Below are 22,015 nucleotides of genomic sequence, written 5' to 3'. Positions count from 1 at the left end.
CACACAAACCCACGTCTGCCTGTACCATCTGTCTCCCTACAAACAGCCCCAATATTGAGCCCCAATATTTGCCTCACTTTCCTCAATAAGAAATACAAGATTCCGTTGTGTCGGCTCGATTCGGCTGGCATCTGTTCCTCCTCACCCCCAACACCGTTGCACATGCAGGGAAGGGCTCATGCTTTAGCAGCTCTGTTGATCCACACAGACCTTTGGGTGAGGAGGAAAGCCTCTTTAATTACTTTGGCTGACTTTCAGGTTCTGTTTTGCCTTAACAATGTCTTCAGAAATCCAGTACCGCGTTTTAGCGTTGTTGTCGCCTAGCTTAGATTTGGAGTTTCGTTCCCCAGAGAGACACCTTCTACCTCAGCCTGGCCAGCCCATGCTTGGCATCAAAATCAGGACAAGTCGTTCATTTTCCTTCTCTAAGGATTTGATAACCTCTACACTTCCCTTAGCCAGAGGTGTTTTGACCTTTAATTAAAAGGAAAATTTGTTGTCTTCCACTCAGAAGGCAGCAAATAATGAACTCATTAAAATGAGGTTACTGTTCAGGCCTTAGAGCAATAAGAGCCAAAGTCTCATTAGCAGCTAACAATCCAGAACACAGCACATAAATAAACCTAATATGGCAGAGCAAAATGCCTTGGTGTATTAAATTTGAGCAGAATCAAATGTTTACAGTCAATGATGTCTGGGGCATGAAGTTTTAATGTACTTAATGAAGGAAAGCAAATTGCTTCCTATTAGGCATGAAATGTTCCTGCAGAAATCGCCCCAAAAAGTTTATTATGTAAATGAAGGATAGAGTTATAATTAACAAGGACATAGAAGGAAAATACCACTTCTTCCTAATAGATGCACCAATTATGAAGAATAGAGACACGGCAGCTTCAAATCTACAAAAGGTAATTACATGGATTAATGTAAAAGGCTGCTGAACGCAATATAGCGAAGAAACTGTATCTTGTGGGTGTCACAGAGAAGCCTCACTGGCAAAGCAAATAATCAATTAATGAAGTTAAATCTGTGAGTTTTGAGGGATTCCAGGCAATTAAGGGTTTGTATTTGAAAGAACAGCTTAGATTACCTTAAAAAAAACCCCAGTTTTTGCTTAGTCTGGCACAGTAACGTGCCTGTTCGTCCACGTGCAGTGTCCTCCATGGTTCTTTCCTTGGAAAGTGATAATTATTAAGTATGATTTATTTAACTGTCCAAAAATAAGCACCTGTGGGTTCAACAGGGAATGCCGGTTGTATTTCCACAGGCATGCAGTGGGGACAGGGATGCGATAGGGACCACTGAGCCCACAGGGAAGGGAGGATTCCTGTGGAACAGGGGACAGCAGGCAGGACCAGGCAGAGTGGGAATAGTGGGGCACACGGCCTTGGAAAGAGAACAGTTTTCCAGCTGTTAAAATTCAATAGCCCTTCTCCATCCTGCAGAACCTTCTGAATGAAATAAAATAAATACCTTCTGCCTCATGTGCAAATCCCAGGAAGGTTTATGGCACTGGGTGCCAGGGATGTGCAGCCTCTCCACCCTTTCGTGAAAGACAGGGAAGGCAGACCCTAATCACCTAAAGAATTTTTTCATGTTAAGGGTGTGGAAGACATTACTTCCCTTCCCCCAAACAGACAAGCTGTGACAAAGTAAGTTTGGACTGGCCTAGCTGACAAGATCTTCTTAGTGTTAAAAAGAGAGGAGGTCATGACAACAAAATTTAGCAGCATATTATATAAATTAATATGCATATATGGAGAATGAAATGGCAAAAAAAAGTCTTTAGGACCAAGCCAAATCCAGTTTGAGCGACAGATTTGCCCTTTAGACAGAGGAAAATGCTTGACACACTGCAGGTTCCAGGATTTACATCTTAATCCTCGCTCTGTGTTTTTAATGAGACCTCTCTGGGCTGGAAGGCTCCTGCCTATCCTGCAGCTCTGTCATCTTAATTGAGATGTGAGGGGAGCAGGAGAGAGGAGCCCAGGTGATGAAATGATGTTTGTTTTGTGCCCCTTCTTGTGCTATATGTTAAGCGATGATAATTTCTCAAGATGTTCTTCCCTCAAAGGAAAATTAAATTGATTTTGCTCAGCCCATCAGTCTTTCTCAACATATCTAAAATGCTCTAGATAGTTTGGAAAACTACGTTCTAAAATATAATGACTCAGATTCTATGCTTCTGACTTTAATGGTGTCAATTTAGTGCCAGTTTTTACCAGCTGGGGATTTTCCTCAGTGTCTCAGCTAACAGTGGTGTTCACCTCTGAGGTTTTACATTTTAGTGAACATTTACTTGTTATATATTATGTAACTATAGTCCCCCATGTGAAATTGTCACAGGATTGAAATAATCAACTTACTAAATGGCTGGCAAGATAGGCTGGAAACCACACAGCTACCTTAATATTTAATGCTAAAGCACAAGACTTACTGTCATAAGATTACTTTATTTCCTTTAGTAAGGAAAGGAATTTGCTTGGTGACTGTTGCAGCTGATAAACACTATCTCTGTTTTACATCTTCCTTGCCACACAATGTATTTTTCTCTTTAAAAAAACAAGGCAGTTGCACACTGCCTGAAAGTCTCCTGTATTACACTCACACACCTCAGATGCTGAAACCCTGGTTTCATCGTTTATCCTGCACTGGAGATACTTTTGGTTTATGGTCCCAGGCAGGGGTGCTGGTTGTTGCTTAAATTAGACCAAAGAACTATCTTCCTGCAACATTAAGTGAAATTATGACCATAAAAATTGTAATTTTTTCAAATGAAGGACAACATTAGCTGGACTGGGTGTGTGTGTGCAAACCACTGCAATCATTTTATCTTTGAACTCTGCAGGAACATGAAGGCCCAATCAATAGAAGTGTTATTAATAGATGATAGGAAGAGTTCTCTAGAGCCACATAATGGAGACACGGAAAATTGATGAAAACAGAGTTTATAACCCATTCAGCATTGGCAAGGCCAATAGGGAGATAAATGCACTCCCCATCTCACATGCACCTCACTCAAATTCCATGGGCTGGGGATCCGAAGCAGATCTGTGCACAAGGACCAGCTCTAGAAGCAGTGCAGAGCTAACAACCAATAAGTAAGCATAGATAGCTCACACAGGCTTAACCATTCTCTCTTTCCCTAGTAGCTGGAAATATGTCCAAAACAAAAATTGGACAAGTGGCCAAGACTACCTATTTCTGCTACAAGCAACACCCTTTCATTCCATTTCATTTACAGTGGCCTTATCTTAGCTTGGAGGAGAGAATAAAAATAAACATTAAATTAAAAATTCATTTATGACACGGACACTGCTTCTACCATAGGTCAGCACTGAAGCTTTGCTCATTGACACTTAAGCCTGAATTTGCTATTCAGACACAGCCCAAAATGTTCCAGCAGGTAAGTAAATCCCAACGTCTTCATGCCTGGATGGCGAGTAGTATTCCTAATTTTATTTTGGGTTTTAAGCACATGGTATCAAGCTTCACTAATAACCCAGAGCATGGGTGACTTAGTAATCAGTATATTGCTGCCTCTGAGTGGATGGATCTGAGTCCTACCATAGATCACTGCCCCGATGGATATATGCTGGGCCAAGCCACAGAACCATCACCTCCCTTGTGTACTTAGGCACCATCACTACCTTTTCTAGACCATCGAGCTCTGATGGAACAAATTAAGCTCTCTGTAATAGTCTTATAAAAACGGATGAGCCCGAAATAACATTAACTTTTCTAAATGCATCTTAATTTCTTATTTATTTCAGGCTTTACTAGAGACTCAAAATTTACTGCGCACTCAGGTTGCAAATTTTACCTTCAACCTTGGATTTTCAGGAAAATTTTACCACACAGGTAAGAAGGAACTTTGTGCTCTCAGGTAGCTGCAGTTAAATAGGTGACAGAATTTTAAACCTAGCTTTAAACATTCCCTTTCTAAATAACCCAGTGACTCAGTGGAGCAGTGGGAAATAAGTGTTCCACCATTTCAGTGTCTAATTCAGTGTACAAAGGGTAAAGACACACTATGGGTGAGCTGCTCAGGTACAACAAGGATACCCTTGGTGTTTTCCTGAAAGACGTGTGGTGGTAAATCTCAGGTTTATAAAGGAGGCAGAGTAGCTGCAGAGATCTCTCTAATTCCACAGGAGACAGGACAACACGGAAGACGGAGTAAGGTTTTTCGGTATGATGAAATATAAAAGATTGGGAAAATCATGTCTCAGAACCTCTGAGGAGGCAGAAGCATTTCAATGGGATGCATAAGATTTTGTTATGTCTGTGAAGGTAATCTGTCTCAGGGATCTGCAAATCAGGAGGGATGATAAAAGGAAAGCATAACGAAAAGGAATTTTTACCGAAAACCTGCCCTTTCCACACTCTGTGCAGTAACAAGCTGCACACTTGCACTGTGCTTCTGTGGAAGATGAGGCACTTCCACATCTGCTCCTCCTCTTCATGACTCCTTTCTCATTTTTGCTCCATTTCTCCACAGCACAACCCCCCCCCCCCCCTTTTAAAAATTTTATTTCTTTTCCTCCTCTTTTGCCTTCCCCATTGCTGCACCTTCACTCAGGCTTCCCTCTGCTGCCTCTGAGCTGTGCTGCTCCCTAGTACTGCTGAAGCAAGAAGAGACTCCCTGCAAGGGAGAACCTCCTGTCCTTCTTTCCAAACCCCATACCCTTCCCACCCCTGGAGACCAGCTCCAAAATCCTCAGCTGTCAGCCTATTCAGCCACACTCACTGAGTGATACCAGGGAAACTTATGGAGCAGAGGAGGAGGCAGCAAGAGGATGGGAGGGTGAGTTTAAAACCTAGGAATGATGCAGTCTCTGCTTTCCTAGACCCTGAGGCAGCTGTGGAGTAAGGCAGGTCACCCTGGCAGAAGGGAGATGAGGAAGCCTCTGAGGAATGAGTAGAGAGAAGGCAACCAAAAGGATCTATTTGTATCACTGTCACTAAGTCCAGGCCGTTTTCCCTTTGTGCAAGCACTTAATGCTGAGCAACTGCTGCCCAGGAAACCTCATGGACTAAAGATACAGGCTGGAGAGCCTGGGGAAAATAAGAGGCAGAGAGAGATGGAATTACCTGTCTGGAGTCATATAACAAGGTAGTGGCAGACCTGTGGTCAGAGAGCAGCTCTGGAAACAGAACTACAGCGTTCTCCTCACTTCATCCTGACCTGCCTGTGTTGTTACTCCTTCTGGAGATTAATTGGACATGCGTGTAACACAGCAAAACAAACAAAAGCAGCTCGAGGCTCTGAGCTGCTCTAAAGCAGGAAGCTGCTTGGTTGTGGCCATCTCCAGAGCAGAGCTGGTATCAGTCATTCATGTCCTCTGTGAGGTAAGGTGATCCATGGAGTAGAGGAGATGGAGAAGGAGATGGTTTTCTTATTAATATTATGACATAGTGGGCAGTGGCTGGCAGAAAACATGCAGCCTTTGTGAAAAACCCACTCCCTGACCTGCCACTACTTTTCCTTCCTTCCTTCATCCCAACACCCTCCACATTGTCACAGGGTTTCTGATACAAGGCTGACCAATTTCAGAGTTGCTACTGCTGTAGAGAGAGAAAAGAGGAGGATGTGCACGTGTGTCCATCCTCCTAAGGCTCTCGAGGCTCCCCAAAACAGCTCAGAACTATTTCCCGAGGTGAAGCGTGCCCTTGGCTCCATTAAGGGCCTGGATGCAGCCGGGTTTTTAACGGAGCACTTCATTTATAGGGTGGGGATGGCCCTTTGGTGCCTCAGCTTAGCGGAAAGGTTTTGGCATACTCCCCACACAATATGCACTTTTTTGACTCATTATAAATAAAGCATGGAAAGGTGCTCTTTAATTACTGTACACGTGGCTTGCTGACCCACGGAGGCTTTTACTATCAGATATTCAATGTGTTTTATTAGTGCACTGCAGCTGCTGTGCCTTATTGACTTCCTTAGTGTGGGATTGTGCTTTCCTTTCCAAAACCTGGATCATTTTAAAACTACAGCAGGGAGATGAGTGTGGGGACGTGTTGGCAGATGAAACAGTTACATGTTTTCATGGAAAGATGCTGCTGACCCATCAGATATTGCAGTACATCAGGACACATCACCTGGTAGACTCTGCACTGTATTAACACCATTAACAAAAAGAACGAGCAGACCCTGTTAGTTCTGCAACTTTTCACTTGTTCATGCTGCAGCAATTGAAATTAAGACAGCCTCAGAGTTTGTATATAAGATGCACAAGAATATTGGTAGTAGCTTCCAGTTTAGCTTCAGCTTTGAACTCCAAAGAGACTCTAAGTTATGGTTATAGTTTTAAAAATGGGATTAATTATTATGCACAAAAAACCTTTGAATTACTACCTGTGTAAAGTGCACCCTGCATCTCAAAGCAGACACATGCTCACCCTGTTTGCATAGGTTATACATAGGTTTTACGCATTTTTCAGATTTAAATGAAGAAAGCTACAGAAAGAATGTTGGTTGTAAAAGAAATTAAAACCCCCAAATCCCTTGTTTAGCCCCCAATACTCTGAATAAGGGGTTGGGCAAAAAATATTTAAACAATATAAACAACCACCAAATGCTCCATTAAAACTTTGCATGAGTGTTCTTTGAAATAACACTACCTAAGAATTCATAAAACCAAACAACATTCTTTTCCAAGATTTGCAAGAAAAATTAACCTCATAAGCAATGCCACCACCTTAGGTTAAACTTCCAACCTTTCTGCCTCCCCCCTGGCATTACAGGATGGGGTTATACTTCTTTAAAATGGAAAGCATTATGCTTCATCTTGTTTAATTTTTGTTACATTAAAAGAAGTGCAAAGTTTGATTAGTTGTATATCTAAATTTACAAAGAAATTAGTAGGATTTATTTCAAGAACCACACTCTACTGCAAAAATTAATAAGGCACTAAATTATACTTTGACCTAAATCTACTCTGGTTGTAGTTCTTCATGTTTTTCAAACACTCACTTTTTTCCTCTTCATCACTAACTTTGGCTTATCCTCAGTTGCCTCACAAACTCCATTTTCTCCCTCCTCTGTTCTATTTTGAAACCTGTGTTAAGTTTCTTCCCTTGCCTGTGCCCGAGTGACTGCAGGTGAAGCACATAGCCCAAAACCAAGCCAGCAGTCATTCCAAAAATGCAGGGCACAGAGGGAGCAGCCGTCAAGCCTTTCTTTTCAGTATGGAATTCCCTAGTAAACAGGGTTGTTTTCTTTTTCCAGTAGCACTCCCATCAGTGGGAGCAGCTTCCCTAGAACTTGCAGAGTGCTACAAAGAGGGGAGCAAGGGGACTCAGTGACTCTGGGAGAAAGTTACAAAGTACTGCTCTCCTTGTGTAGTGGCATTCTTCAAAAACCACTGCAGAAATGGAAAATAAAAGCCAAGAGCTGAAGTGCAGGCACTGAACAGGCATCTCTGGATGTTCCTGCCAAGTAAACAGTGACATCCGTGGAGCATTTGCTTCCAGTGAGTTTTGCAAAACATTAAAAGGCCTGTAAGAAGACAGGATTTCTATGTTTGCGTCTGGAGACTGATTTTGGCAATTATTTCTTAGACTGAAGCAAAAAAACCCCCATTCAAATGGCAGAGAACACAGAGGAAAGCTTCCAAAAAACAAATGTTGGGTAGTTTGAGGGTGAAGCTACTGGGATGTCACTTTGCCTTTCCAGGCTGGAAAAGCAGGGCAGACATGTGTCCACAGATGGTAGGAACAGCACTGTGTCCTTTCTCAAATGGAAGGTTTCCTTTGTTCCAGCCACACATCCTCACTTCTGCCTGAAGCAGATGCCCTTCACTAACACAAGAGGTTTTATTTGGTTTACTTTAAGATTAAATCTGACCAAAATTGAATACTGAACCCTAAGAAACATTTAGAAGCCTTTTGCCATTAGAGCTTCATGCTTTCCACCTAATTATATTTTGAAATTTGTTTCACACTTTACCAGAAATTATCAGATTTCAATTAACGAAGGCTAATAAAGTCGTAGTTACGAGGAGGATGGAGGGGTGGCATTGATAAGATTTCATTTTTATCCATATGTTGCCTTTAGAGAGAAAGTATTTTGTATTTAACAGGGACATTATTATGAGGACAAAATGGAAAATAACTGATATATACTGAACCTTTTCTTAATACTGATTGAATGTCTTCATTTGTCCAGCTTTCAAAAGACCTGGCAACCAGCATTAGTATTCCTGACACTGTTGCGTCACGTTAAATCCAAGCTGCCAGGTTATGGGCATGAAAAGATAGCATGACATTAAATTAAAGCAAAGAGAGAAAACGTGGGGGGTGGGGGGGTGGTTTTTCAGATCCCATATGTTAAAAAAAAATTCTTACTGCTTATATGTAACATTCCCATAGTTTATAAACATAACAGTAACACAGTGAGACACTCAGGCCAAAGACAGTAGGGTTTTTGGCAGCCTCTTCTGTGTTTAAAAAACAATTATGGGCCTTTTTCACTTTTCTAGTATCTTTTTTCTCCCTTTCTTCCCTCTGCAGGGACTGAGGAGGAGGATGAGGGCGATGACCTGCTGCTGAGATCTGTGGATGAGTTCTGGTGGTTTCCCCACATGTGGAGTCACATGCAGCCACACCTCTTCCACAATGAGTCCTCACTGGTGGAGCAGATGATCCTCAACAAAGAGTTTGCAATTGTGAGTAGAAGTTCCCAAGAGATTTACTAGGATGCCTTCACTACCATGCCCATGCTTTCTGCACTGGTTTTATGCTTGTCAATACAATACCCATATACTTCCTCAGGTATGCAAACAGAGGCAGTGAGGTTAGAAACTCACCTGAACCCAGCCTTTTTGTGACTCAAACGGAATTTGGTCTTAGCCTTTCCAGGCTTTCTGGAGAGAGAGCAGTCCTTCCCCAAGCATCCTGGCAAGACCATAGGGATCAGAATCAGTGAAAACACAGCAAATACCAGCTGGCATTCTAAGCTTTAAGAAGCAGTTTGTACACAGGTTACCACCTTCCTAAAGTCTGCTGCAAACATCCTCAGGAAGGCAGGGAGGAATTTGCAGTGAGCCCTAAACCTTGTATATGGTTTGGTTTGGGAGAAATCTTGATGCTGACAGAGCCAACATGTGAAGCTACTGGATTTCACTGTGCCTTTTTTAAATGACCTGCTTGAAATATGCTCTTGATATAGCTAACCTCTTGCTAATACTGATAGATAACGGTGCTCTCCTTTTCCTCGTGCTCTTGACTTCCAAGAGCCATCCTCCCCACCTTGCCCACAGAGCTCACAGTACTTGTGCTATTTACAGCCCTTTCAGGGTAATTCTGCTGCCTTATTGAGCACGACAAAGAGAACCTGAAATCTATAACTGCTGGCTTTGGAAAAGGCACTGTGTGGTCTCTGGTGAGGCACAGAAATGCCAAGCAACCAGAGCCACTCACAGAAGCAGAGGGACACAGTGGGGCTTTCTCAGCTGCTTTGGAAACAGCAATCCCAGCCCTTCCCAGCTCCAAAAGGCCAGGCCCCTTCCTCCCATCCCTGACACGAGCCAAGGCACATCAGGAGAAAGGCGGAGGCAGATGCCTGAACAAGCAGTTGGAAGCAATTTATTCTCTTGTTTATGAAAATATTTCCTAACAACCTTTAAAGAAAATTAATTAAAAATGGCTTAACTGTTTACTCGTTATGCCAGACTTCCCCACTTCCCATCTCCTGCTTGGCAGGATGACTTCTTTTCCTTTCTACAGTTCTGCTTCTCTGTCAGCCTCATTCCTGGCACAGCCTGTTCATGCCTTTTGTGTAGCCTGGCCCAGAGACCCATACAGAGCTGAGATTTTAAATGCAAGAGTAATTTTTTAAACAATCCATATCTCAAGAATACACAGCCCCTTAATCTTTAAACCGACAGGGAAATTCTCCTAGTATTTTCAGGAAACATGAAGTCGTCCAGGTCAAGCCACCTTTGGGAGTAAAATCTATAGCACAGCCTGAAAACAGAGCTGGTAATGGAATCTGTTTGTAACTTCAACCCCAGAAAGATAAAGCCCGTGTCCTGAAGGGTAGAGACTCCTTAGGGTGCCTATAAATAAGGAGCTGATGTCAGTGAAAAGCTGCTGTTATTACACTTTTATTTCCTGCTAACACTTGGACAGGGGTTATATGAACCCTTTGACCTTGAATCTATATGAGCTGTACAATTTACTTAGGAGAACATTCCTTTTCAAAAGCCTTCCTCTGAAATTCTCTCTTGTGGGAGAAATTTATCTTCCTGATATGACAGCCTTCCTGATAGCTATCAGAGAGGTCCCAGCCATGACTTCAGAGTGGGTTTGATTCCTCCCTGGCTTTCTCATCCTCAGCATCATGTCTTATTTGAGAAAAAAACTCCCTGTTCTGCAGCTGCACTACTCCGAGCCCTCCAAGTTAAAGCAAACCTCTTTCCATTATTCTTTGATTTCACAATGTGGATCCAGATTTAAATTTGACATCTGGAACAATGCATAGAAGATTTGCTTGCTGTTACACGTTTTGTTTGTTGTCCACTATCTTTATTTAATATTATACTCAGGAGAACACAGCTTGATGCTAGTGCCATTTTCTCTTGCATTTCTCATTTATTGACCACATCTCCCCACATCCTGTTTTGGCTACAGATGGAGGTGATACCTTGTGTCAGCTTCTGCAAGGAAAGCTGCAGTAATTATTTGGAAGTGTGATCACATTAATTCTTCACCTAATACGCTATTTCTTTGTTCACTTTTTTTAAACATGGCTAAGAGAGTAACAGGGTCTTCAGGAAGGGAGAGCACATCATTATATCCAAGAACAATAGTCAAGGTGGCTTAAGATCCCAAATAACACACTGAAGTTCTGTGTATTAAGACCTGTTGGCTCCCCTGGCAGATAGATAAAAGCCTTGGCTCTGTTTCCTATGGCTTTATCCACACCTCCTAACAATGCTCTGTAAAATGGGAGCTTACAATTGCAGCTGCCTCAAACAGCTCTGTCACAACACACAGATTGAAATCAGGTATTTAAACAGTTCTGTACACACAGAACTAATTGCTAATTAGGTATCTAATAGCCTTGATTTCAGTGCAGATATAGACACCTCTGTACATGTGGGGCTTAGTAAAAATCAACAGCCTTCAAAGGATTCCCCTCCACATGCATTGCTTGTGAACCAGGGGAGTGCCTTCGACCAGAGCCCTCCAAATTGTTCTATCAATCACTGAGATATTTATCATTTCCACTGTTTCATGCCTACATGGTGAGAGGAAGAAACTCCCATCTTGCATAAATTTCATTGTCCCACCACTCTGGATCTGGCAGGCAGCAGGGGATGCTTGGCCTGGCAAACTCCCTATCCATGTGTACCTGAGTAACAGGCCCCACAGCTGCCCCATCCATAGCCCCATTCCCAAAGTCCTCACTGCCAAATCTCTCATTAACATTGAGATCCTCAGCCCCAGAGGAACAAGAGACAGAGATTTTAACTGTGGTAAAGTAAGTCGCAGGCTACCCAGAGCTTTGCTATCCCAATGCTATCCTGTTTATGTAAATATGGATGGTGTGTTCCAGAGCCTGCCTAAGGAAATGGGAAACTACAATTATTTTGATTATCAGTTGGGTTTGAGTTGATTGTGTTTTGTGGTTTGCGTTTTTTCTTTATCAGACAATCCCAAAACCCTTTAAAGACACTAATCAACAAAACCTCAGATTAAATTTTACAAACAGATACTTCTTCAAGTATTATTCTCCTTGTTTATAGGCAATGCAATGGATACAAAGAGAGACAAAAAATTGCTCAAGCAGAAGTCTCTGATAGCATATACTCCAAAAATCAAGCAAACCAAGTTTTCCCTGCCATCAATAACAAGATATTCCTCCTCTCCCTTTGGTACAGCCTTATCTGACAAAAACAAGTAGAATGTATCTAATCCAAAGCCTGTAGCTCTTTATTTCATCCCTTGATTTGTTTGCTCAGTGATTATCTTCTGTGCTCATTTGAGTACAGAACCCAAAGCACAGTGGAGACAGGGCAAAAACTGTCACTGACTCTACAAGGCAGCTGTGAGCTGATAGGAAGAAGAAAGAAAGATATAAAACTAAATAAATCAATTGAGAACCTGTCTGGCAGCACTCCTTGGCTCCCACCTTCTGCTTACAACAAGCTGCAGATGCACATCAGCACTTCCTCTGCCTGGAACTCATGAGCTGCCCAAACCACAGATACACCATGAGCTTTTAATACACCAATTAAATACCAACAATATGAGGCCCAGTGACCACATAGCTAAGGCAAAGTATCTACATGTGATGAAAAGAGTCTAATTTGTCCCACTATTAATACCTTGTTAATGTGGGGAAGGAGAGATGCCCACTGGAGATTGCCTCTAAAAATGGGCTGTAAGTATAGGGATAACATCATCCTGTGCAGCAGGATGAGATTCATTCTGCCTCACCTTGTTTTCTCCTGAAGTACTCATTTGCTGCATCACCTACTATCAGACAAAGCCAAAAGGTTTGGCAAACTTAGCTGAGGTTGTATTTAGCTTTTTCATCTAATAAAAGCCTTCATACCTGCACTTTGACTGTGTGAAAAGATCTACATAAAATTTTTTAAATTAAATGTTCGCCTTCTTATTTTCTCTGACAAGGGCCAATCAGCGATTTTCCAAACTAAACAAAAAAGCACAAGTTTTGAAATGAAGAAAAAAGCCAATGTACATTTTGAATGAAAAATCAGGAAATTGTTCCTTAGAATAGATAAGAAAATATGCTCAGTACAGGTATTTCTCATATCTTGACACACCAGTATACTTCTCCTTTAACACATGAGTTTTCACTCCCAAAGTAAGTCTAATTACAAAATGAGAGGAAAAGAAGAAAAGAGCAACAGAAAATTACTGCAAGGGGGCACACAGTATTTAATCTTCCCAGGTAAACTGCAAATAGAACTGCCCAAAGAAAATACAATTATTTGTTAGTTGTTTCTTCCTAAATCCATACTGGATATCTGAGTGCCTGATGTATCTGTGTGATGAACTATGTAGTGTGCAGGTTTTACTCAGAGGCCAATTTGCTTCTCCGTTGAGAACTCACAAAAGCTGCCTTATTTTATTTGTGAATGGCAGATGACCATTTCAGCATTCTGTTGCTATGGCAATTCCAGCATCAAATAGTAGGGAGATAAACAGGATCTTATGCGTATTCATCCAGATCCCTTCTTTGGGATATGTCATCCAGAGCAGTGCTCATCACCAGCCTCAGGGCACATTCACCTTACATCTCTGTTTCTGTGTACTCCCTTCCTCACATTTGGGGCAGGTTTGTGCATTCCAGCTGCGACAGGATATTCAGGTTAACAGCTGGACAGACTGAGCATCACAGACCTCTCAGGCATGGCAGCAAATGGCCAGATTTAAAGAAATCTTTTGATACAGCTTTTTCCTTTTAACATGTCCATGGCAAAAAAACCCACAAAACAAAACAGGGTGATTTACCATCTCTCATTATAGAGCTATCCCTCCTTCCACCCTTAAACTGACTCATGCCTCTCAAGTAGGTAACAGCATTAATAAGCTGAAATTATGTTTTGTTCTCAATAAATTACAAGAGAGTTTGGGTTTCTCTTCTACAAGAACAGTCAGTAACCTGAGATCTGTACTGTAAGGAATAGATAATTTTAAGTGGTTGCATTATGTGATGTAGGAATGAGTGTTCCCTACAGATTTAACTTAATTTTTGCCAATGAATCAAAATCCCTTCTTGTTTAAGTACTTGAGGATGCCCAGCAGAACCTGTTGTTCCTGGAATTAAAGGAATCAATGGATAATGTGGGCAAAAGGCAGGGCAAAAAAACCCATACAATAATCTCATATTTTAGCCTTTTCCCTCTGCACATCAGTTTTAAAGGAATAGAAAAGAGCTGATGTGCCCTGTAGTACTGGGAGCAAGATGAATTTGTGCCTTCAGAAGAGATTTTCAAGATAGCCTAGAGATTATATTCATGAAGATGCACATATTTCCATATAGAAATGGAGCTAAATATAAGTATTTATAAAATGAAAAAGTAGTCCAAGCTATTTTTTACTACTACCTTAATACCATGGGAAAAAAATAAGGAGGTTCAGAAGATATGAGGAATATTTATTTATTAAATTAGGAAGGAATCTTGCTCCTATTCCAGAACTGGGAAACAAAATCCCATGTATGCCACAGCAACTTTTTTTTTCCCGTTTACTAGCTACATTGGTTCACTGGATTACCTTTAAAAAGAACCAGACAGGTAGGATGCATATTAAAATAGATGCAATACGTAACAGAACAGGAGGCAAATCTATTCCATGCAACAGCAGTGTAACATGATCCAGGAGGATTATTTCTCGCTGTAGTTGCCAAACTGTAATTCCAGTTCCCTCCTCCTCCCCCCATTTTCAGCTGCAATTAGTACAAGTCTAAGGCCAGCAACTTCTCCAGTGCCACTGTGTGCAGGAAAAAAGCTTTGAATAATTACATGGCTGGTTTTTTTGTATGTTCCTGACTCTCCCCATCCCTCTGGTGCACTGCAGGAGCACGGCATCCCGACTGGCATGGGCTACGCAGTGGCCCCGCACCACTCCGGGGTGTACCCGGTGCACATGCAGCTCTACGAGGCCTGGAAGAAGGTGTGGCACATCCGGGTGACCAGCACAGAAGAGTATCCACACCTGAAGCCTGCACGGTACAGACGGGGCTTCATCCACAATGGCATCATGGTACACTGCATTTCCATGTTCATAGCAATAGTACTGCAGGGACCCCAAAGGGGGCTGTCCTTACTGAGTGCCTCAAGTTTCCCAGCATCGTTAAAATTCCCTGGGATCGAAGAGTTGTAAGGATGCCAAAAGAGTGCATTTGTTAAGCAGTTTAAAGGAGGGGAAAAAAAACAAGGCACACAAACTCAGGCAACTGCAAGAGTATTCCTGAGAAACTAAATGTGCTCGTGGTCCCATCAGCTGCCAACCGAGTCATGGCTGCACTCTGTGAAATCATTAAACTGCCTAAGACCTGTGTTCCAAGCTGTGCTTCATCTTTATGCATGGCAGGATTAGAAATCCTTCACCTGGGAAGGTGAACGGGTGTAAGTAATCTCCTCCAGCACTTCTCTGAGGCTGAAGTTTCAGCTCTGCTCCTGAAATTCCCAAAGCCAGGATTGGGATACCTGCCTGGCTCTTCCAGTCCATGCGCTCGTGTGAGGAGAGAGAAGGCTCCTCCCATGTGCCTAAAAGTGCACAGAGGACAGGAGAACTGATCAAGTTCTTTGGCCTGTCCTACCAGCCAGCTGCACCCCTCTAGAGAGGGGAGACACAAAGATTGGGTGTGCTTAAGTGAAGTGACAAGTATTCCAAGGGTGGTTGAAAGTCCCAAAAGCAGATCTGATTATTGCCTGTGCATACCAAGTCAAAATTGTGATCCCTAAACAAGGCAGAGGGAGTGTCTCAAAACCAAATTCCTGCACAGAGTCCAATTACTGCTGGAACAGACTCAAAATCAGCGCTGTTTTTACACACGTATCCAGATGCTCTGCTAAATGTCAGTTTTGGTTGTTGTTTTATCTGAGTGAAAAAAAAACCCAACAAAAAACCCCCCTGAATTAAGGGAAACAAAAGTCCTTGCCCAGGTCGATTATGTCTCTGCAATACCTGCAAGCTGCTGTTCTTTTGTTCCCAGGTGCTCCCTCGACAGACCTGTGGCCTTTTCACTCACACTATTTTTTACAAGGAATATCCTGGCGGTCCTCAGGAGCTGGACAAAAGTATCCGAGGAGGTGAACTCTTCCTCACCATTCTCCTGAATCCCGTAGGTACCTTCTTTTGCTCTTTTTCAGACGTGCTCACTAACAGGAGGGAGGGAGGGAGGGGAGGAGATCAGTTTGGGAAATAAAAACCAGGACCACTTGCTCAGAGGTAATAAGCAGTTTAAGAAGAAAGGAGAAAAATGTCTTCTGCCAATTTCCACGAGAGCTGTACGTGCAACAATTTCCTGGGAAATGCATTAATTCCAGCTCCTTAGTGTTTCCCAGCCGGAAGCCAGGTCCCCCTGAGAGACTTGTCTGAGGCTGAAACCAACCTGTGAGGGTAGAAAAAGCGGGTCTTGTTCTTTTTTTCCCTTTTTCCACAAGCTTAGCTCCTCAGGCTCTCCTGATACAGCTCAATGGAAGCCCCAGGGCTCAGGCCTGATATCATTCCTCCACCACTGGCTCCTAAAAATAGGTTTTGAGCTGCTAAAAACCTGCCTGGTGCCATTTACAACAGCAGCTTAGAGGTGCAAGGAGGAAGGGAAAGAGCCAAAACCCCCCATATATCAACTATTTTTTCTTGCCATTGTCCTCCCTCCTTCCCATTCCACCCAAACAAGCTGCACTAGGCACAAGATAAATGTCTCTTGTCTTGCCAGGTGGCCTCGTTTTCAGTGAGTTTAAATTGCAGTACTCAGTGGCTCCTCTGCAGAGCTAAAGAAACTTCAGGTGGAGCTGACTCTCAAATCCAGGTCACTTTTATTTAGACAGCTAAATATAGATTTTTGGTATTATACAATTAGATGCTTGTGAGTGAAAATTTTGGCTGGGTAAGTAACATAGTGTCTGAGTCAGATTCAGTGGGCTTAAAGAAATGGGACATTTCTATCAGGAATTTTTCTATACTGTACACATGACACATCATTTGAGAATATAATATATCCCTCTTCTTTATCCTGTCTCTCCATTACCTGCAGTTCTCTCAGGCTGGCTTTTCTTCCCATAGTTTCCTTAAGTGTAACTTGGAATTGACCCTGAGCTTTATCATCCTTTGATCAATGCCTGTGCATTTCTCACTCATGTGAAGATTTCCTCAGACTTGGGCAGTGCAGCAGCCTGCAGCACAGCATGTTCTTACCCCACAAGCAATGCTGAGAACAGCCCAAATTCCTCAGCCAATCTATGTCCCAATAACACGAGAGTGCCACAGATACTCGTGGTGGTATTTGAAAAACCTTCAATAATCAACTTTTGATTAAACAATTTTTCAAGAGGTTTACAGAAACTCTGTCCCTTCCTCAGGTTGTGGTTAGCAATTTCAGCAAATGTATTACAAATAAGTATTAAGCTCAAATACCAGAAATGTTTGCGCTTCCATGAAGCAATACCACACAGATGGTTAAATCAGAAAGTTCCCAAGGGACACTGCACTGGAATAAAGTTTGCAGAGAGATTGTCAAGGGGATCTTCTGATGGAATTTTTTTTTAAATGGCTTCTGCTGCATACTCTGTGGCTCAGAGAGGTATTTTCACTTTCTAATTTATGAATCCTAAAGATGAGTCATGTCTGGCAGAGATGATTTAGTAGTAGGCAGAGGAGGGATAAATTCCGCCAAGACAGACAGAAATCAAACCAACTTCCTTTGAGTTTTAATGAGGGTTATAAGAATCCCAGGCAGACCTTTGCAGAATCCAGCTAAGGCAGCAGGCTGCTCAAGTCTGCAGTTTGGGGTACCTACTCTGTGCATAAACACTTCAAAGCAAAGCTCATTAAAGTTAGTGGGAAAGGCTCAGCAAAGAGACGGGGCTTGAAATAAACCCAAACAGTGAAACTCTTTCAAAAGGTATCAATCCAGCTCCCCTCAGAAGGGTTTCCTTCATTTGGAGGCTTAGAGCAATAACAAGGAGCTTCAGATGTATGTGCAAATAAATAGAAATACAGTTTAGGGCAGAAAATGAAACATTATCTTCTTGGACTTTTGTTTTACTATTTCATACAAGTAAGAAAAATTTCAGTTGAAAGTTTCCTATCTCCCTTGCCAGGCCAAAGCAATCAGGGTTAAGTCATAATCATCTTGATGTTATTTACTATGTGATTTGACAAACATCAAAACCCAGTGAGTCACTAAATCTTAATTAGGACAGACCTCCCAAAAGCCATAGCATCAGCACTTGCACAGCAGCAGTGAAAAGAGAGCAGCAAAACCACCACACTCACTAGAAAGAAGGGAACAGGAAAAAATGACATCTAAAACTTCAATCAACCAAAATGTAAAAAAACTTTACAAAACTGGTTTTGTGCCCAATAATTTTGATAGCAAAAGAAAACTTTTCCCAAGACTGAGATTCTTGTGACAGCATAAATGTCTCTATTAAGTGTAGTAAGATCTTAAGCCAAGAAAACACATTATTACTCAAAGCGGTGCATTGCTACTCATGGTGTATCTTCAAAGCCAGAAATTTAATGCCAAAGAGCATCAGACAAGAAGAACACCATGTCCTTAACAGGAATATAACACTACCCAGCTATGTAAATATGTTAGAAAATTCTCTGGTTCTGATCAGCCTTGCGAAAAAATATTTAGGTTTTCTGCAGGTGTGCAGCATTCCACAGCTCCGGCAGCTGAAACAAAGTCAACTTGAAACTCGTAAAAATTTACGTTCTGTTTAAAACCATTTTGAACAGCATCACGTCATTTTTTCTCTTCCTAAACCTTTCCAATTCTTTACAACTTTTTGCAATGTTTTGAGATGCTTTCAAAGATACTTTTTTAACATTTGCTTCACTGGGTTATGCAAATAGAAAAAAAATTTATGGCATTTCAAGGAGTTCAACATTTCAGTCATTTTCAGCCTTTTTAAAATTCTACCTATCATTATTTGCCTAGCTCAATTATGCTTTAGAATATCTTTTTCTTCTCACAGAATACATTCTTAAAATCTCCCTTCCTCATTGTTTCCTTCAGCACTGCTGTGCCACGTTCCTTTCCATTTAAACATCTTCCCATCAACTTTCCAGGCACTTCTGGTTTTGCCACACTCCATAGAGAAAGACAAGTTAACCAGCATTAAAACCAGCCTGCTTTAAGGTGCCTTTTTTTTTTTTTTTTTTTGTAAAGGGAGTTTGGTGTGGAAGCTGTGGTGTGCCAAGGTATCTCCCAAGGCTCCCAGCATCTGCTGTCATGACCAAACACGGAGCAGGAGGTGGAATGAACAAACGGGATGAACAGAGCAAATCCCTCGCTTTGCTTCCAAATGTAACCCATGAAAATTCGGAATTTCAAAGACCGCATTTGTAACATACAGTCCCCAAAACTGAAACGCTTTCAGCAGGAAAAAAGAAAAAGCAAGTTTCTCACAGGAAAAGTTAGAGAACTCCATTGGAGTTGAAAGGTTTCAGGGGGATTTTCCACATCTGAATGTCAGGCTCCAAACAAAGTGGGTTCTCTGACCGCTGCCCTTCATTCAGTCTTCCGGGAAAAGCTGTGACATGTTTAATGCTTTTACAAACCGTTCTATTTATCACCTCTTCAGCATCCACAAGGTCTCCCACTATCTGTTTGATAGCTCCTCTCCTTTCCTCCCCTGCTCCACAGGCCATAAACAACAGCCATAAACGTTTAACAGCCAAGATAAGCTAATAAATACAGCCCTAAATATTATTGCCTCTACAAACAACAGCAAGAGAGTCATTTCTCCTAAAAAACCCACCTCTTTAAACCAGAGAGCTTTTTATTAAGCCAGCAAGTGACAGCACAAAAGGCACCTCAGTGGAACACTGCAGCAAAAATCGGTGCGTGGGGCTCTGAGGAGACCCAGCAACACCCACTGGCTCGGTTGAGTTGTCAGTGAATTGGATTTATTTGCCAACACGGTGCATTTTTCCCCATTACCTGGTCACCTTGAAAAGCGTTTGGATAACCCAGGATACTGCCTCCCCCTTTCCTGCAGCACCCTTCCTATTCTTCCTTTCTTTGCCTCCTTGTCACACAGCAATTTACCTGGGCTGACTCTTCCTCTCGCAGGACATTTTTGTTCTGTCTCCATTGTCTCCTTTTTAAAGTTCCACCGTAAAAATGGGCACAAGTCATTTTTCTCTATATTTTTATATATATAACCCTCCCTAGTCTAGATTTACACCTGCTTCACCACATTGGATCTAGAGTCAGGCATACCCTGCACAACACTTGCCCACAAAACCAACAAAGTATCACGTACTTGCAACTGACAGATCAGGTTAAAAATGGAAAAGCAGCAGAAAAAGGGAGAAGTTAAACGCTTCTTCAGGCTTCTCTTCCCACTTCAATCAAACACCAGTAAGAAGCTTTAACCAGAGGTGAAATGTGGCAGATGAATTTCAGGAAGATTAGCTTCTTTTGCAGGAATTTGGTTGTCAAGAGCAAAATCAGACCTGTGATTGAAAGGTAACTTTGAACTCCCCTCAGCAGAAGCTACAGGCAGCCCATAATAATGCACATTATTATTCTAGCTCCCTCGGAAGTGGCATGGGACGTTTTTAATTCTGAAGGCCACTTAAAGGCATTTCCATTTTTAAACTCTCACCGTGACTAAAGGGTTATTGCTCGTTTCCAGCCTGTTAGATCGACATTCTCCACGTCCCGCATGTGCCACACTTGGAAGATTTTGTTCTTGTTTCCTGCTCTCGCTCATCACAGAGACAGAGGAGAATCACACGTTATTGCTTTGGAATATTAAAAGCAAATGCAGAGAGGGGTTAATTTATACCTTCCACTAGAGACTTGGGAATGTTATTATGAAACATCGTGAGTGTTGATAATATTTTTCTTTTTATTTGCTTTGTTTCTCTGAGCATAGCTGTAGAAGGAGTAAAAAATAACCTTGGGCATTGTAGGAAATGTGCTGCAATCCAAAAGTAATTCACAGAGCAGATCTGCTGAGGGCCCTGTGAGCTGAGCATCTCAGCACATTTTGGGGACAGGAAAAAGCAGGCAGGCAACCTCCCCACTAAATAAATGTCAATATTTGTGGAGCTGCAATTATCAGGGTACAGCCCACAGGGAGAGACGTGTCCCTCTCCAACCCGACACGAGGGAAAGGTTCATTCTACCAAATTAAAAGGCAGTTTTGTTAACAAGTTACATCAGAATTTATCTTAATGGTGATAAACACACCAAATCAGCCCAACCTTCCTCATGTTTTTCAATCTTTTCCCCCCTTGGTAAATCATTATTTTTCCCCCTCATCCCACATGGCTACCCCAGCTGCACAGAGCTACTACAGGGAAATATTATCCCATGGAAACTCAAGCCTTCAGCAGCATATTTAGAAACTAATTAGCTTAAAACCCAGAGCATGAAGAAAACGTTTCAAGGATAGCACATCTCCTTTCCTTCTTTCATGACATTTCCCAGCTTTATGAAAGCTGATGCTCCACTCCACATATTTTGATATTTTACCAGAATTACTTCCCAGCAAGTTGGGTGGTGGCAGAAATAGCAATAAATGACTGCGTGTCAACAAGGGGGTTATTGGGGAAAGAGGGAAAGAATCTGTTACCTTCATGCACACACCATGCAATAGTTTATTAAAGTGTCAGGAGCAAGCCTTTAAGGTGAAAGCAAGCTGACTCAGAATTCTCTGATTATTGAAAATGAATCCTTAATAGAAGTAAATGGACAAGAACAAAATTTCCTCGCTGTGCTCGCCATTCAAAATTAATTGGAAAGTGGATGATTTGAGAATATTATATCCTCTAGTGAACTGAAAATGCTGCATTTTTTTTCTCTGAAACCAAGAGCGGGGAATTAAATTAACTCTGAGGTTTGTTTGCTCAGAGTAGGCCACCAAACTGGATTAATTAATCATCATTTATGAACACTCTATAACCCAGGGCAGTCAGAAAACTGCTAAAATAGCAACATGACACTAGAACCATTATAAAAACAAATGATAAATTTCCTTCATCTCCAAGCTGTATCAACTTGCCAGGCATTTCTTTGCAGTTCAAAAGAAAATATCCTGGAGAAAACTCTTACTTAGTGTTTATAGGGGTGCTCAGAATAAACAGAATGATGATGTACACTTGTTCTGCAACTTCATGTGCTGTGCAGGGTCCTGGGCAGTCATTTCCATAGGAAATGCCAGGATTGCGTTTCCTTCCTCTGCCTGAAGACTACAGGGTGTTGTGCTAGGGATAAAAGACATCATTCATCTGATCATTCCAAACTCAGTTAGAAGCACATCTTAATTTACCACATCTCTAAGGAGAA

At 41.9% G+C, this 22,015-nt stretch overlaps 1 protein-coding gene across 1 annotated transcript in view; it reads left to right on the top strand.

The window, feature by feature from the left end:
- NDST4 (N-deacetylase and N-sulfotransferase 4) overlaps nucleotides 1-22,015 on the top strand; it is a 70,109-nt gene that overhangs the window by 31,730 nt on the left and 16,364 nt on the right. Inside the window, exons 3-6 of the mRNA XM_010411355.4 lie at nucleotides 3,774-3,861; nucleotides 8,515-8,669; nucleotides 14,557-14,742; nucleotides 15,698-15,826. Coding sequence (XP_010409657.3) covers nucleotides 3,774-3,861; nucleotides 8,515-8,669; nucleotides 14,557-14,742; nucleotides 15,698-15,826 — 558 coding nt within the window. The remainder of the gene's footprint in view (nucleotides 1-3,773; nucleotides 3,862-8,514; nucleotides 8,670-14,556; nucleotides 14,743-15,697; nucleotides 15,827-22,015) is intronic.

The sequence above is a fragment of the Corvus cornix genome, chromosome 4 (assembly GCF_000738735.6).
Source record: "Corvus cornix cornix isolate S_Up_H32 chromosome 4, ASM73873v5, whole genome shotgun sequence".
Taxonomy (NCBI): domain Eukaryota; kingdom Metazoa; phylum Chordata; class Aves; order Passeriformes; family Corvidae; genus Corvus; species Corvus cornix.
The sequence above is the reverse complement of the archived record's forward strand: the minus strand, read 5'-3'. Positions and strand labels throughout refer to the sequence as shown.